Source organism: Eucyclogobius newberryi, unplaced genomic scaffold, assembly GCF_026437365.1.
Source record: "Eucyclogobius newberryi isolate DKJ021-1_F unplaced genomic scaffold, fEucNew1.0.hap1 SCAF_12, whole genome shotgun sequence".
NCBI lineage: Eukaryota > Metazoa > Chordata > Actinopteri > Gobiiformes > Gobiidae > Eucyclogobius > Eucyclogobius newberryi.
This window is the reverse complement of record NW_027315746.1, coordinates 5,205,800-5,221,108: the sequence shown is the minus strand read 5'-3', so window position 1 is coordinate 5,221,108 and position 15,309 is coordinate 5,205,800. Positions and strand designations below refer to the sequence as shown.

Here is a 15,309-nt window from a genome sequence, read left to right as displayed (position 1 = left end):
CGCCCGTGTCCTCTACCCGTGTCCTCTACCTGTGTCCTCCGCCCGTGTCCTCTACCCGTGTCCTCTACCTGTGTCCTCCGCCCGTGTCCTCTACCCGTGTCCTTTACCGTGTCCTCTACCTGTGTCCTCCGCCCGTGTCCTCTACCCGTGTCCTCTACCTGTGTCCTCCGCCCGTGTCCTCTACCTGTGTCCTCCGCCCGTGTCCTCTACCCGTGTCCTTTACCTGTGTCCTCCGCCCGTGTCCTCTACCCGTGTCCTCTACCTGTGTCTTCCGCCCGTGTCCTCTACCCGTGTCCTCTACCTGTGTCCTCCGCCCGTGTCCTCTACCCGTGTCCTTTACCGTGTCCTCTACCTGTGTCCTCCGCCCGTGTCCTCTACCCGTGTCCTCCGCCCGTGTCCTCCGCCCGTGTCCTCCGCCCGTGTCCTTTACCTGTGCCCTCATCCCGTGTTCTCCGCCCGTGTCCTCCGCCCGTGTCCTCCGCCCGTGTCCTCCGCCCGTGTCCTCCGCCCGTGTCCTCTACCTGTGTCCTCTACTTGTGTCCTCTACCCGTGTCCTTCGCCCGTGTCCTTCGCTCATGTCCTTCGCCCATGTCCTCTGCCCGTGTCCTCCGCCCTCAGACCTAAGCAAGTGCATGAGTGTAGGGGCCAGTCCATGAAGCGCTTTAAAAACAATGAGGAGCCAGTGTAGTGAGGATAAAATGGGTGGAATATGTTCTCTACCACGTGGACCAGTTAAAAGACGTGTATGAAGCGAGATGTTTCAGGCAGAACTTTAACGTCTCTGTGAAAGTGACACAGAGCACCTTTAAAGAGGGCCGGGTGCTCTATTAAAGGTGCTCTATAAAAGGTGCTCTATTAAAGGTGCTCTATTAAAGGTGCTCTATTAAAGGTGCTCTATTAAAGATGCTCTATTAAAGGTGCTCTATTAAAGGTGCTCTATTAAAGGTGCTCTATTAAAGGTGCTCTATTAAAGATGCTCTATTAAAGGTGCTCTATAAAAGGTGCTCTATTAAAGGTGCTCTATTAAAGGTGCTCTATAAAAGGTGCTCTATTAAAGGTGCTCCATTAAAGGTGCTCTATTAAAGGTGCTCTATCGCTCTGTTGTAACGGGACCGTCCTGTGGCTCTTCTCCTTCAGGACGTTGGAGTTCTTGATGCGTCATCTAGTGCGAGTGGCGTCGTTCTCATCGGAGACAAACATGCACTCCAGGAACCTGGCCATCGTGTGGGCGCCCAACCTGCTGCGGTATGTCCCCCGTTTCCATGGAGATGGGCTTGTTGTGGTCTCACTCGTGTTGTGTGTCCTCAGGTCGAAGGAGATCGAGGTGTCCGGCTTCAATGGCACAGCGGCTTTCATGGAGGTGCGGGTTCAGTCCATCGTGGTGGAGTTCATCCTCACACACGTCCCACAGCTGTTTCCTGAACCAGGTCTGTGAGCATTAAAGGTACTCTGTGAGCATTAAAGGTGCTCTGTGAGCATTAAAGGTACTCTGTGAGGATTAAAGGGTGCTCTGTCAGCATTAAAGGTACTCTGTGAGCATTAAAGGTGCTCTGTGAGCATTAAAGGTACTCTGTGAGCATTAAAGGTGCTCTGTGAGCATTAAAGGTGCTCTGCGAGCATTAAAGGTGCTCTGTGAGGATTAAAGGTGCTCTATGAGCATTAAAGGGTGCTCTGTCAGCATTAAAGGTACTCTGTGAGCATTAAAGGTGCTCTGTGAGCATTAAAGGTACTCTGTGAGCATTAAAGGTGCTCTGTGAGCATTAAAGGTGCACTGTGAGCATTAAAGGTGCTCTGTGAGCATTAAAGGTGCACTGTGAGCATTAAAGGTACTCTGTGAGCATTAAAGGTACTCTGTGAGCATTAAAGGTGCTCTGTGAGCATTAAAGGTGCTCTGTGAGGATTAAAGGTGCTCTATGAGCATTAAAGGGTGCTCTGTCAGCATTAAAGGTACTCTGTGAGTATTAAAGGTACTCTATGAGCATTAAAGGTGCTCTGTGAGCATTAAAGGTACTCTGTGAGCATTAAAGGTACTCTGTGAGCATTAAAGGTACTTTGTGAGCATTAAAGGTGCACTGTGAGCATTAAAGGTACTCTGTGAGCATTAAAGGTGCTCTGTGAGCATTAAAGATACTCTGTGAGCATTAAAGTTGCTCTGTGAGCATTAAAGGTACTCTGTGAACATTAAAGGTGCTCTGTGAGCATTAAAGGTACTCTGTGAGCATTAAAGGTACTCTGTGAGCATTAAAGTTGCTCTGTGAGCATTAAAGGTGCACTGTGAGCATTAAAGGTACTCTGTGATTATTAAAGGTGCTCTGTCAGCATTAAAGGTGCACTGTGAGCATTAAAGGTACTCTGTGAGCATCAAAGGTGCTCTGTGAGCATTAAAGGTGCACTGTGAGCATTAAAGGTACTCTGTGAGCATTAAAGGTGCTCTGTGAGCATTAAAGGTACTCTGTGAGCATTGAAGGTGCTCTGTGAGCATTAAAGGTGCTCTGTGAGCATTAAAGGTGCACTGTGAGCATTAAAGGTACTCTGTGAGCATTAAAGGTGCTCTGTGAGCATTAAAGGTGCACTGTGAGCATTAAAGGTGCTCTGTGAGCATTAAAGGTGCACTGTGAGCATTAAAGGTACTCTGTGAGCATTAAAGGTGCACTGTGAGCATTAAAGGTGCTCTGTGAGCATTAAAGGTGCACTGTGAGCATTAAAGGTGCAATGTGAGCATTAAAGGTGCACTGTGAGCATTAAAGGTGCTCTGTGAGCCCTGTCTCAGTCAAAAATAAGATAAGATAATCCTTTATTGTCCACACATGGGGAAAAGATGTCGTATGCTTTCAGGCGTGTCCACTGAGAGAAGGAAGTCCCTCCCCTCTCCGTCTCTGCTGTCCAATCAGGATGAACCCTTCTTCAAGCTGCAGCCCACAATCAACATCGGCAACCTGAGTCCTGGAGACGGCCCTCTGGCCATACGGCCCTATCACGCAATCATCGAGGGCACTGACAAGTGAGAGACCGGACAGTCACATAAACACGCTGAAAGAATGATAAGAACCCTTTAACAGCGAGGTCGTTATGATGATAAGAACCCTTTAACAGCGAGGTCGTTATGATGATAAGAACCCTTTAACAGCGAGGTCGTTATGATGATAAGAACCCTTTAACAGCGAGGTCGTTATGATGATAAGAACCCTTTAACAGTGAGGTCGTTATGATGATAAGAACCCTTTAACAGCGAGGTCGTTATGATGATAAGAACCCTTTAACAGCGAGGTCGTTATGATGATAAGAACCCTTTGACAGCGAGGTCGTTATGATGATAAGAACCCTTTGACAGCGAGGTCGTTATGATGATAAGAACCCTTTAACAGTGAGGTCGTTATGATGATAAGAACCCTTTAACAGCGAGGTCGTTATGATGATAAGAACCCTTTAACAGCGAGGTCGTTATGATGATAAGAACCCTTTGACAGCGAGGTCGTTATGATGATAAGAACCCTTTGACAGCGAGGTCGTTATGATGATAAGAACCCTTTAACAGCGAGGTCGTTATGATGATAAGAACCCTTTAACAGCGAGGTCGTTATGATGATAAGAACCCTTTAACAGTGAGGTCGTTATGATGATAAGAACCCTTTAACAGCGAGGTCGTTATGATGATAAGAATCCTTTAACAGTGAGGTCGTTATGATGATAAGAACCCTTTAACAGCGAGGTCGTTATGATGATAAGAACCCTTTAACAGCGAGGTCGTTATGATGATAAGAACCCTTTAACAGCGAGGTCGTTATGATGATAAGAATCCTTTAACAGTGAGGTCGTTATGATGATAAGAACCCTTTAACAGCGAGGTCCTTATGATGATAAGAACCCTTTAACAGCGAGGTCGTTATGATGATAAGAACCCTTTAACAGCGAGGTCGTTATGATGATAAGAACCCTTTAACAGCGAGGTCGTTATGATGATAAGAACCCTTTAACAGCGAGGTCGTTATGATGATAAGAATCCTTTAACAGTGAGGTCGTTATGATGATAAGAACCCTTTAACAGCGAGGTCGTTATGATGATAAGAACCCTTTAACAGCGAGGTCGTTATGATGATAAGAATCCTTTAACAGTGAGGTCGTTATGATGATAAGAACCCTTTAACAGCGTGCGGTTAACGTATCCGTGACGATGACCTTGTCTGACCCTGTCCAGGAGAAAAGGCTCTCTAAAGGGCAGGAAGTGGATGTCCATCTTTAACATCGGAGGGCGATTCCACGAGACGCGGCGGCGACACAAACACTCCACAAAAGGTACGGTTTCTTGAAGGCGCCCCGAGTTACCGTTGTTCTTGGGGGTCTGCTTCCTGCTTGTCTCCATGACGATCGTGTTGCTTTGTTGCCATGGTGACACTTACGGTGAGTGGGACAGGCGTTGGCGTCCAGGAAGTGGTCCGGAGTGTGAAGGGTTTAAAATCAGATCAATGTTTTTGAATCGATCCAGAACCTTTTCTTCCATTCAAACAAATCTCATCTCCATGACAACGAGCAGCCCCTCCCACCAGGCGTTACATAGTGCACCTTTAATGTACTTATACTAAATACATGATCGTATTCTTATGTTTCAGAAAAGGAGCATCCCACTCTGAGGTCGGCGCGCAGCATGGACTCGCTCAGCCCCAGTAACAACGGTCAAACATTTATTCTGTTTTATTTCCCCCTCACGTCGTGTAGATAATGATTATGATGATGATGATGATGATGATTATGATGATGATTATGATTATGATTGTGATGATGATGATTATGATGATTGTGATTATGATTATGATGATTGTGATTGTGGTTGTGATTGTGATTGTGATTAAGATGATTATGATGATGATGATGATGATGATGATGGTTGTGATTGTGGTTGTGATTGTGGTTGTGATTATGATTATGATGATTATGATGATGATGATGATGATTATGATGATTATGATTGTGATTGTGGTTGTGATTGTGATTGTGATTGTGATTATGATTGTGATTATGATTATTATGATGATTATGATTGTGAATGTGAGTATGATTATGATGATTATGATGATTGTGATTGTGATGAATGTGATTGTGATTATGATGATTATGATTATGATGATTATGATTGTGATGATGATTATGATTGTGATGAATGTGAGTATGATTATGATGATTATGATGATTATGATTGTGATGAATGTGATTGTGATTATGATGATTATGATGATTATGATTGTGATGATGATTATGATTGTGATGAATGTGAGTATGATTATGATTATCATTGTGATTATGATTATGATTATTATGATGATTATGATTGTGATGATATTATGATTGTGAGTATGATTATGATGATTATGATTGTGATGATGATTATGATTGTGATGAATGTGAGTATGATTATCATTGTGATTATGATTATGATTATTATGATGATTATGATTGTGATGATGATTATGATTGTGAGTATGATTATGATGATTATGATTGTGATGATGATTATGATTGTGATGAATGTGAGTATGATTATGATGATTATGATGATTATGATTGTGATGAATGTGATTGTGATTATGATGATTATGATTATGATGATTATGATTGTGATGATGATTATGATTGTGATGAATGTGAGTATGATTATCATTGTGATTATGATATAGAGAGTACAGATACAGAGCGTGCACAGTCTCAAAGTGATGGCAGCATGAAAAACATGTATTTAGACGTTTGACTTTGTGTACATTATTCTTCAAGGACTCTTTCTTTTCACACAATTTTATATTAATATTAAATCTAGAGGTCTTTTTTTTTCAAACACAGATTTTATTCTAAGTGACTTTTAAGCAGAACTACGTGACCTTTTATCTTTGTAAGCCCCTGTGATGGTTAAATATGTATTTTCGGGGTGTTTGAAGTGCCGTCGTCGCCCCCTGCTGTCTCTGGGAGGAAAACCATCGACCTGAAGATAACTCTCCTGAGAAACCCTGACTCTTTTTTATATTTGGGTTTTTTGTGTGTGATTATTCTGACTTATTATGATAAAGAAAGAAATGGAAACATGTTTTTATAAGTTAGCTGTTCTCAGAGTTACTTAGTTCTGCTTTAAACATGAACTAACATTGTTCTCTCATCTAAAACAAAGCATTACTTTCATTAATCCTGTTTTCAAGGTCTTCTCCCTCTGAGGCTCACAGATTCCTCCGCATAATATATAAGGTTCAAGTGGCATGTTTAAATGTCAATAACAAAACAAATAATGCATAATTTGTTCTTTATGTTAGAAAAGTGACATGACCTTGTTTAAGTGACTAAGAACCTGTTTAAACCTTAGTTAAAGCCACAAGAATGTGTATTAAGTCTGCTTTAAGTGAACTGTGCTTATTACTGTATTTTCCAGACTATAAGTTACACCTTTTTTCATAGTTTTGAGACTTATATCTATACTTATATACTTATACTCCGGAGCGACTTATATATGTTTTTTTCTTCTCTATTATGCATTATTTGGCTGATGCGACTTATACTCCGGAAACAACGGTATTTCTCACTAAGAAGTTACTAATCGCTTCTGAAACCCCGTCTTCCGTCCCCAGACCCCAAGCGTTCCCCGCGGCCTCCGTCCACTCACCTCTCGCCCCTGTCCATCCCACAACCACAGCCGAGCACAAAGCCCGAACCCGCCGCCGCCGCCGTCTCCTCTTCCCCGCGCAGCGGCAGCGAGTACGCCGTCACCTACCGCAGGGGCACCGGCCTCGTCAACGCCGGCTCCCAGGGCACCTACACGTCCCTGGATCCCGGTCCTGAGGCGGTGCAGGCCCGATCGCCCGGGCTGTCGTCCAAAGCGGGTCGGAGGATCGCCATGCACATCACGGGCCCCACCACCGTGACTGTCCCGCTGCACATCACCTCCTCTTTGGCTTTGGGAGTCCTGCAGCGAGGAGGGGCGGACAGGGTCGTGCACCGGGCGCGGGACAAGGACGGAGGGGACATGAAAAGTGAGCGGAAAGGAAGCGAGGTGGACAGGAAAGAGGGCGGCGAGGAGGCGGCGCCGCACGTTGGCGAGGACGACGGAGAGACAGACGGGAGAGGAGGAGGAGGAGAGGGAGAGGAGGTGGGGAGAGGACAGTGCGAGTGGGAAGTGGAATCGGCGATCGCGAAACGGGCGAAAGGTCGAGCGTCGAACCCGGACGGACGGGAGGAAGACGAGACCCAAGGCGACGCCCACACGGGTAAGTCACAGGCCAAGCGGCTGAACGACCTGAGCAAGACACTTTTTAATCAAATCTACCAACCTTTATTTAGAGGTTTATGACAAAAAGGAGTCTATTTTTGATGTTATCCCGATGACTCTGCTCAGACTGCAAATGGTCACATTTATATAGCGCTTTTCTACCGTCAAGGTACTCAAAGCGCTTTACATCAAGGAACCAGTCACCCATTCACACACACATTCATATACCCCAGATATACGCAGACACTGGGGGGTTAAGTGTCTTGCCCAAGGACACAACGGCAGCTGCCATCGCACCGCCAACCTGCGGGCCAGTGGATCTGACTGCTCTGACCGAGCGGGGAGTCGAACCGCCGAACCGCCGACCTTTGGCTCAGAAGACGAGCACTCTACCACTGAGCTACTGCCGCCCCATTGCACTTGCCTGTGAACGAGTTTGAGGTTCAAGTATTGATTAAAAAGTGTCTTGCCTTGTCGTCTCCATAAAGATGTCATTTCTTTGTGTCATTAAACTCGTCTAGCGTTCTGGAGTCTCTTTAAATACCAGTGGCGGGCCGTGGGTCTGGGGCTTGGGCCTTCAGTGAGGTCATACACAGTCCCACCCTAATGAATCCACCTCTTATTACCATCATTATGATGCCGTGGCTCTGGACACTATACATTTAGACAGAAACGTAGTTCAAACAGGCGTTGTGTTACCTTGTCTGCGCAGATGTCCGTTCGTTCTCCGTGTGGTTGTCCATGCGGTTGTCTGTGCGTTCTCCGCGTGTTCTCCGCTCGTTGTCTGTGCGTTCTCCCCACGTTGTCCGTGCGTTCTCCGTGCGTTGTCTGTGCGTTCTCCGCGTGTTCTCCACGCGTTGTCTGTGCGTTCTCTGTACGTTGTCTGTGCGTTCTCCACGGCAATGTCTGCGCGTTGTCAACGCTCTGTCCGGGCATTGTCAACGCCGATGTCCAAACTTTGAAAGTGGGGAACGAACCCGCCTGTAACAGGCTTTGTAGCGTCGGCGTCGGACGACCTCTCCTTACAATGTCTAACTTTTCTTGAAAAGTTCATCTTGAGAAAGGCGTTATAATTATATCCTCGACCAAATCGATATTGTCCTCCTTCCGCCGTTGTGGGTTGAAAAAACAGCTTAGTAGTACATAATGTCTCCGTCAAATCCAGTTTCCTCGTTCTGAGTTTCTGAAGTTCTGCATAGCCCCGCCCAAAGGACCTGCTTCTCAATATTGGTGATCCAATCAAAAGACGTGCACGTGATGCACCTGCTGCTCCTGTGTAACAACAAGGAGACGTACAAGAGCCAACTCTGAAGCTGATTGGTTGACACATCCTTTTCATTTCCATTCACTTTAAGATACAAGCACCCTCGCGGTCTGAAGGCCTGAGGGCAGATTTTAGACCCCTGGCAACACATGATGGCTGAATATGATTGGCTCAAAGATCTAACATAAAGACCAGCCTCCAAATCTCAACCTGGGGCTGGAAGCAGTGCAACCAAGAGAAAAGCCATGAAATGAAGAGTATAACTCATTTAATTTAATTTAATAAATATTTGTGGGAAAACATATTTTTAAATTATATTCTGATTATGTTTAGGCCAGCAGAGAAGGCCTTGTTGGCACTGACGGCCCACCACTGTTAAATACATTCTGAACTCTGCAATAGAGGCAAAAATAAAGTGTTTAAAGTGCGTGTTTTGGGTGTTTCTACTGCTCAAAAACTGTGCACCTGCAACGTTTTGTCTCCAGAGAGATTTTTTTTTAAGACGTCTTGGGATGGGTCATTTTGGTTTAATGTTTCGACTGCATTTTTGTCATTCATTGTCACCTCTTCACAGATATGGAGGTGAAAGGACGTCACTACGAACCAGAGACAAAGGACGCTGCACAAGACCCTAGAGATTCTGCGCTCGTTCCTAGCGATCCTGCGCTCGGCGTTAGAGATTCTGCGCTCAATTCTAGAGACTCTGCGCTCGGTGTTAGAGATTCTGCGCTCGACCCTAGAGACTCTGCGCTCTGTGTTAGAGACTCTATGCTCGACCCGGAGGAGGTTTTTAACTCTACTGAAGTGGACGACCTCACTCTGTCCGGATACGTTCAGGACAACTTCGACTTCCTGGACCAGATGGACTGCAGCATCATGGACTGCGGCGTGTCCAAACAGGTCGGTCTTTACATCTCTCTGAACTGCGCTTGAAATCGTTCCTGCCCTGCCGCTTACTTTATTCATCATACAATTTGTTTCAGATGAATGAGTTTTCCGTGGAGCCTCCGGGACACTATGACGAAGAGTACGAAGTCGTGGACCATTCACAGCCCGGCGGCGCTCCCCCGACTCCGCCCCTTCCTGTGACAGCCCCCCCCGCGGCCCCTCCCGCTCTTGCCAACCCCGCCCGTCTTCCCACCGTGGACATTCGCAGACGGCACAACAAATCGCTCAGCCTGCCCTACCTGACCACGCCAGTGCCACGCCCGTCCAGCCCGTCCAGCTCCGACGACGAGGCGAGTGACGACGACCAGGACTACATCAGCAGCAGCGACGACGAAGACGACGAAGACGATGAAAACATGTTCATGAAAAGTTTACCGTGCGATTTCTTTCTGAGTAACTTGCCGTTCGGTGATGGGCGAGGACTGGGCGGCGCCAACTTGGACGATGAAGAGCAAGATGAACCGGAGGAACAAGCTTCAAAAGGCGATGAAGATGAGGTTTTGGTCGAGGAGGAGAGCGAAACTAAAAGCGTGATACGTCAAACTAAGGAGTCGACGGATGAGGAGTCGCACGATGTAGAAAGCGAGACGATGGAGGTGCAAAAAGAGGAGTTGGACGTCACGGAGGAGCTTGCAGAACGTGAGAACAGAAAGCAAGACTTGGTGGTTGGACAGAGTTCCACAGAAGACGAAAAAGGAGAAGATGTTCTGAATCAAACTATTGAAGCGACAGACAGGGACTTGCAGTGTGTTGAAGGTGAAACTGTGGTAATGAAAAGAGATGGACTGGACGGGTCAGGCGACTTCGAAGATTTGGAAGTGCAACTTGAACAGGAAGTGGTCCCTGAAGAAGAGAAAAGAGAACAAACTAAAGACGATCCGCATGAAGAAATGGATGCAACAGAACCAAGGTGAGTCGGTTTATTGGTTCAGATTTCTTTGTAGGGTGTGGACAAGATCAAACTTTAAAATAACTAAGCTTCTTACGGCGATGGACACGCTGCTACAGTAACTTACCACATCAGAAGTTTAGTGTGTGCTCGGAGAGGGTTTTTCATGGACGGTTTTGGAGAATAGAAGGTTTCGGACCAGGAAATCTAACATAGTCCCCCAGCTCTCTTTCTTCATTTCTTTTTATTGAAATAAGACAAATATAAAAATAGGAGCCAGGGTTTCTCAGGGGTTTCTTCGGGTTGCAAGCCCAGTTTTCTGCCCAGAGACGGTAACAACCGACACTTCAAACGCCCCGAAAATGTATTTAACTGCCACAAGGACTTACAAAAGGAACATTGTAAAAATGGTATTTAGTTATCTTGTTAATAGGTGAAATCAAATAAACCCCATAATAGAAAGCTGATGGAAAATCTCTGCTTTTCATAATCATAATCATAATAATTATCAGTGTGAGTGAAATGAAAAGGGCAGAGAACAGTGCCTTGTGGAACACCAATGCCACTGACAACACATTATCTATAGTTATGCAAAAACATTCAAGTGGGACTAAAACCCCGCCCACAGCCACCGTTCAATAGAGCGGTTAAACTGGGCTGGGCCTGGAGGACTGAAGGGGAGGGGCGGAGTCTGGAGGTATAAGGAACAGTGTGATAAGTCAAATAGGTTCAACACTCTCAGTTTTTCACAGCCCACACACAGTTTTGGATTATTTATTTTTTCACCATCAAACGAAAAAAAGAAAAAAAAAAGACCCAGAACAGTAGATGAGGCTGTAAAACACAATGTCCACAGTTAAGTCGCAAAAACTGTTCTTTTAGTGTTATGTCCCTCTTTAATCAGGCCATGGTGGTTGTGGGTGAAAGTGTCTTGCCCGAGGATGCAATGGCTCTGGAGTTGAAGGCCAAACTGCACATTTTTTTAAAGCGGTCTTTGATTGTAGTTTTTTCTAGTTTATTTCAGCGGCGCTTGGGGCACGGTGGAGCTAGTTTGTCATTAGCGTAGCGAGGATACTAATCGTATCCTTGTTCCTTGTTTTCTGTTGCAGTTCTGAACCAGCAGATGGCGGTACAGGGGAAGCCACGCCCACTGCCGAAGCAACGGACCAAGTGGACCACGAACTTTACCTGCAAATGGACGCGATGGACACTGGAGACCACGTCATGTCCCATAATTCACTTTATCAAGACAAAGAGGAAATCACAGGCAGCATTTTGTCGATAGAGGAAGTTTGTGTGGAAGTTGCACCGCCTGAATTGGACGGCGGCGGCGACGTAGTGGTAGATATTGTGAAAGAACGATGCGGTAACGACGATATGTTTGAAGATGAAATCGGCCAACGAGAAACCACTCGTACTCATGACGACGTTTGGGACGAGCTTGAGGACGTCATTTGCAAAGTGATCGAGGATATGGAGACGCACGCAAAGGTCGCGCCAACGTCCGAGGACAACGGCGAGACAGAGCCCGTATCGGAGGCGGGTGTAAACGACGTCGAAAACGAGGCTACGGCAATGCAAGAAGACCAATTTGAGTCTGATATCAAACTCCAAGATGGACATTTTGAGGCGCGACGTAACCAAGATGTCGCCGAAGATGCTAATTTAAAAGACGTCGTGGAAAAGCCCAGCCAAATACCCCAAAATATAGCTCAAAGCGACAACCCTCTGGACAAAGACATCCATTCAGTTCAGGGCGTTGGAAGCAAAGTCGTAACGTCGAAACCGCCGAAGGTTTATCAAGCGAAGGCGGTGCCGGTCGTGCCGCCAAAACCGCAGCACTGCAAGCTAACGGCGCTAATGCTACGACAACAGCAGCAGCAGCAAAGGGTTCACGATGACCGACGGTTCAGCCACGGAGCGGAGGCGGAAGAGCAGCTAAACATGGCGTCGCGGGCGGCGGAGCGGCGGCGCGACGGGGAGGACACGTCGAGGCAAAGCCCGCAGAGTATGTGTTTCGACGAGGCGGTGGCGATCGCGACGCTGCGGCGAGGCAAAGGGCGGGAGAGCGAGAGGGACAGGCAAAAAGAGTAGATCTGCACAAACTGTTCTAATGTGCCGTGCGTTTGACGATTGGGAAGTGGACTAGAGGATGTCGCTAACTTTGGACAGTGGAATATCTGGCCTACTTGAGTTAGTACGACAGAAACGTCCGGCAGTGAGGTACTTGTCAACCATGCATATCCAGTCGTTTCAATAGGCAAGGTCTATTTTTTTTATACAATATCGGCGGGTTAAAGCCACTAAAGAGGTCACAGAACAAGGAGAAATACAGTATTTTTTGTCATCTTGTTTGCACAGGGAAATATTGAATAAAATGCACTCAGTTTGTTATATGTTTTTTGTTTTTATTATAGGTGCATGCAGTGAAAGAAATGCATGACACTGTTATGATGCAAAGGGCTTATTTTAAAAAGGTCCACTGACTTCTCTTGTAATCCTATGTTTGTCCTGAAAGCCGTTATTCACAGGAAAAAAGAGGAAAAACACTTGGGTTTCATTAATGAACAATAACCATTTCACTTTACTTATACAGCACATTTCACAAACAAAAATGTGTCTAAAAAAATTATACATTGTGAGTCACTGTGCAATATATATATATATATATATATATATATATATGTTTGTGTGTGTGTGTGTGTGTGTGTGTGTGTGTATTTATGTTAATGACCTTCTCAGTAAAAATCTATAATACTCAGGTAACGAACTGTAACCCACCAAGTTTACATTTTGCAGCGTGTTCCTTTAATATTGTTTTAACCGTGCAGTACCATTTGTGCCCAGTAGAGGGTGCTGTAGTTCTTGCTGTAACCACACCACCATCTTGTGAAAAGCTTGAACAGCACACGTAAGACACACGTAAGACACACGTAAGACACACGTAAGACACACGTAAGACACACGTAAGACACACGTAAGACACACGTAAGACACACGTAAGACACACGTAAGACACACGGTGTAAAACGTGGTAAGATGCGACTGAAATGTGTTCGCAACAAAAGTAGAAGATTGGTCCAGTTTAGTTATTTTTCTCCGCTGAGTGTTTAACAGTGTTTAGCTACTTCTCAGCTAACTCACTTACACTGAGTTCATGACACTGTGAGAAGTGGTTATTTGACATGATTTTATGAACCTATTATAAAAACAATGGGAGAAAATGTGAAGAACTTAGTTACATGATCATATAAAGGTATTACACTGTGTAAGAACATGCAAGTTATTTACATTTAATTGTAGTTTGATTCATTTAAAAGGGATCTGATTATTATTTATTTAACCAAGACCTGTTATTAATATTAGCCCGCTTATGCAGGTTGGTCTTTTGTTTGACCTGGTTTAACGACGTTTCCATGGAGACGTGCTGATGCCTTACACGTGGTCGACATGGTCTTCGTCACAAACTAAACTGAGAGAAGATCTTGTGCACAACAACAAAAATAACACAACCCGGGCAGATGCAAAACCATTTTCAGAGCTCTGAACTTTCCTTTTTTATTTAGAGACATTTTATTTAAGAGTTTTTGATTTCTTTTGAATTGAACAAAAGGACTGAAAGGAATACTTTATAATTTGTTAAATAAATTCCGGCTTTGTTAACTTTTCTAGCTTCTAAGCTCCCAATTTATTACACCTTAATCTATAACTTAATATGCCTGAGCATGTGTATGATTCAAATGGCACTATTTCACTGCAAAACATGCAAAGCCTGCTTGTTCTAGCGTCCACATGAGCGCTTTTATTGTACTGACATTTCCATTGTAAATGAGACTCACTCCATCAGATGAGGAGACTTACCTGTTCCCTGTCCAAAGCCGCGAAAACAACCCTGACCTGACACGATAAACAAATGACTCTGTAAAACGAAAGGAAAGATGTAAAAGATGTTTTCAAACATGCAATGCACTCAAAATGTGGATTGAATCCTTTCTTAGTTTTAATAACTCTTTATTTGTAAAAAAAACAGGTTTTTTTTTAACAGTTTTTTATGTGACTTTCTTTTACAATCTGGTAAAAAACTGTTATACCTTTTGTAATCCAAACCTTGAGTCTTGGGTCAGTTCTATTTGGTACAAAAAATGTATCATAAACTAATCAGTATAAGATTGTAACATCTTTGTTCAGGTTCTATGTTCTGAGCAGCTCTTTCCATGTCGTAAGCAGAGATTTGATCCATTGAGCTTTTATGGATCACTCTTTATCAGACAAGGTGAACCCCAGCCTCCTTTTCTTTTGGTAATTGTAGAGTTTTGAATGAATTTGAGGTTTTCTTGCCTTGCAACACTTGAGATTGATTCAACTGGTCAAACAGCCGGTCGGAGATGCAAATTGGGAGAATTTGGAATAAATATTGAAATCTGGGCAAAACATTATTTTTATAGCTTCCATCCTGTCTAGACTTAAGTACGGGCACACGGTCCATTTTTCGAGATCTTTCTTTATAGTTGAGATTGTTGATAGTTCTTTATGGAGGACCAAATATTTAAGAGATTTAATTTGCCATTTAAAGGAGTGAGTTTTTTCTAAAGCACAGACGCGGTCGCCAGTAAGAGGGAAATCATTTTTATCCAGACATTGGCCCAGTATCATGATGGAAATGACTCACGTTGGGTTTTGAAATGTCTGGTTTGGTCAGCTATAGTAGGACATCATCTGTGTTCGGTCCCATCAATAAAGATCATACATTATTTCCGATTATCGAATGTGCCAATGGTACAAAGCGAACAACAGGGGGGACCAAGCGCAGCCCTGCCTCACCCCCCTTTCCAAAGTCACTGAGTCGGTCATAATTTTGGCCTGTTTTTCTTATTTTAAATTTGCTCAGAACAGAGTCAAAAGCGTTCTCCGCATCCAGACTTGTTATTACAGCTTTTATTACAGCGGCTAGGATCGTTCTCAGGCTCT

At 44.6% G+C, this 15,309-nt stretch overlaps 1 protein-coding gene across 1 annotated transcript in view; it reads left to right on the top strand.

Annotated features, from left to right (window-relative positions):
• The window catches only part of arhgap30 (Rho GTPase activating protein 30), a 16,702-nt gene extending 3,977 nt beyond the window's left edge, over window positions 1–12,725 (top strand). The window contains exons 5-13 of the mRNA XM_072440425.1: window positions 1,138–1,245; window positions 1,309–1,427; window positions 2,836–3,001; window positions 4,196–4,293; window positions 4,608–4,670; window positions 6,603–7,109; window positions 9,226–9,404; window positions 9,488–10,362; window positions 11,451–12,725. Coding sequence (XP_072296526.1) covers window positions 1,138–1,245; window positions 1,309–1,427; window positions 2,836–3,001; window positions 4,196–4,293; window positions 4,608–4,670; window positions 6,603–7,109; window positions 9,226–9,404; window positions 9,488–10,362; window positions 11,451–12,435 — 3,100 coding nt within the window. The 3' untranslated portion in view covers window positions 12,436–12,725. The remainder of the gene's footprint in view (window positions 1–1,137; window positions 1,246–1,308; window positions 1,428–2,835; window positions 3,002–4,195; window positions 4,294–4,607; window positions 4,671–6,602; window positions 7,110–9,225; window positions 9,405–9,487; window positions 10,363–11,450) is intronic.
• The last annotated feature ends 2,584 nt before the right edge of the window (window positions 12,726–15,309 follow it).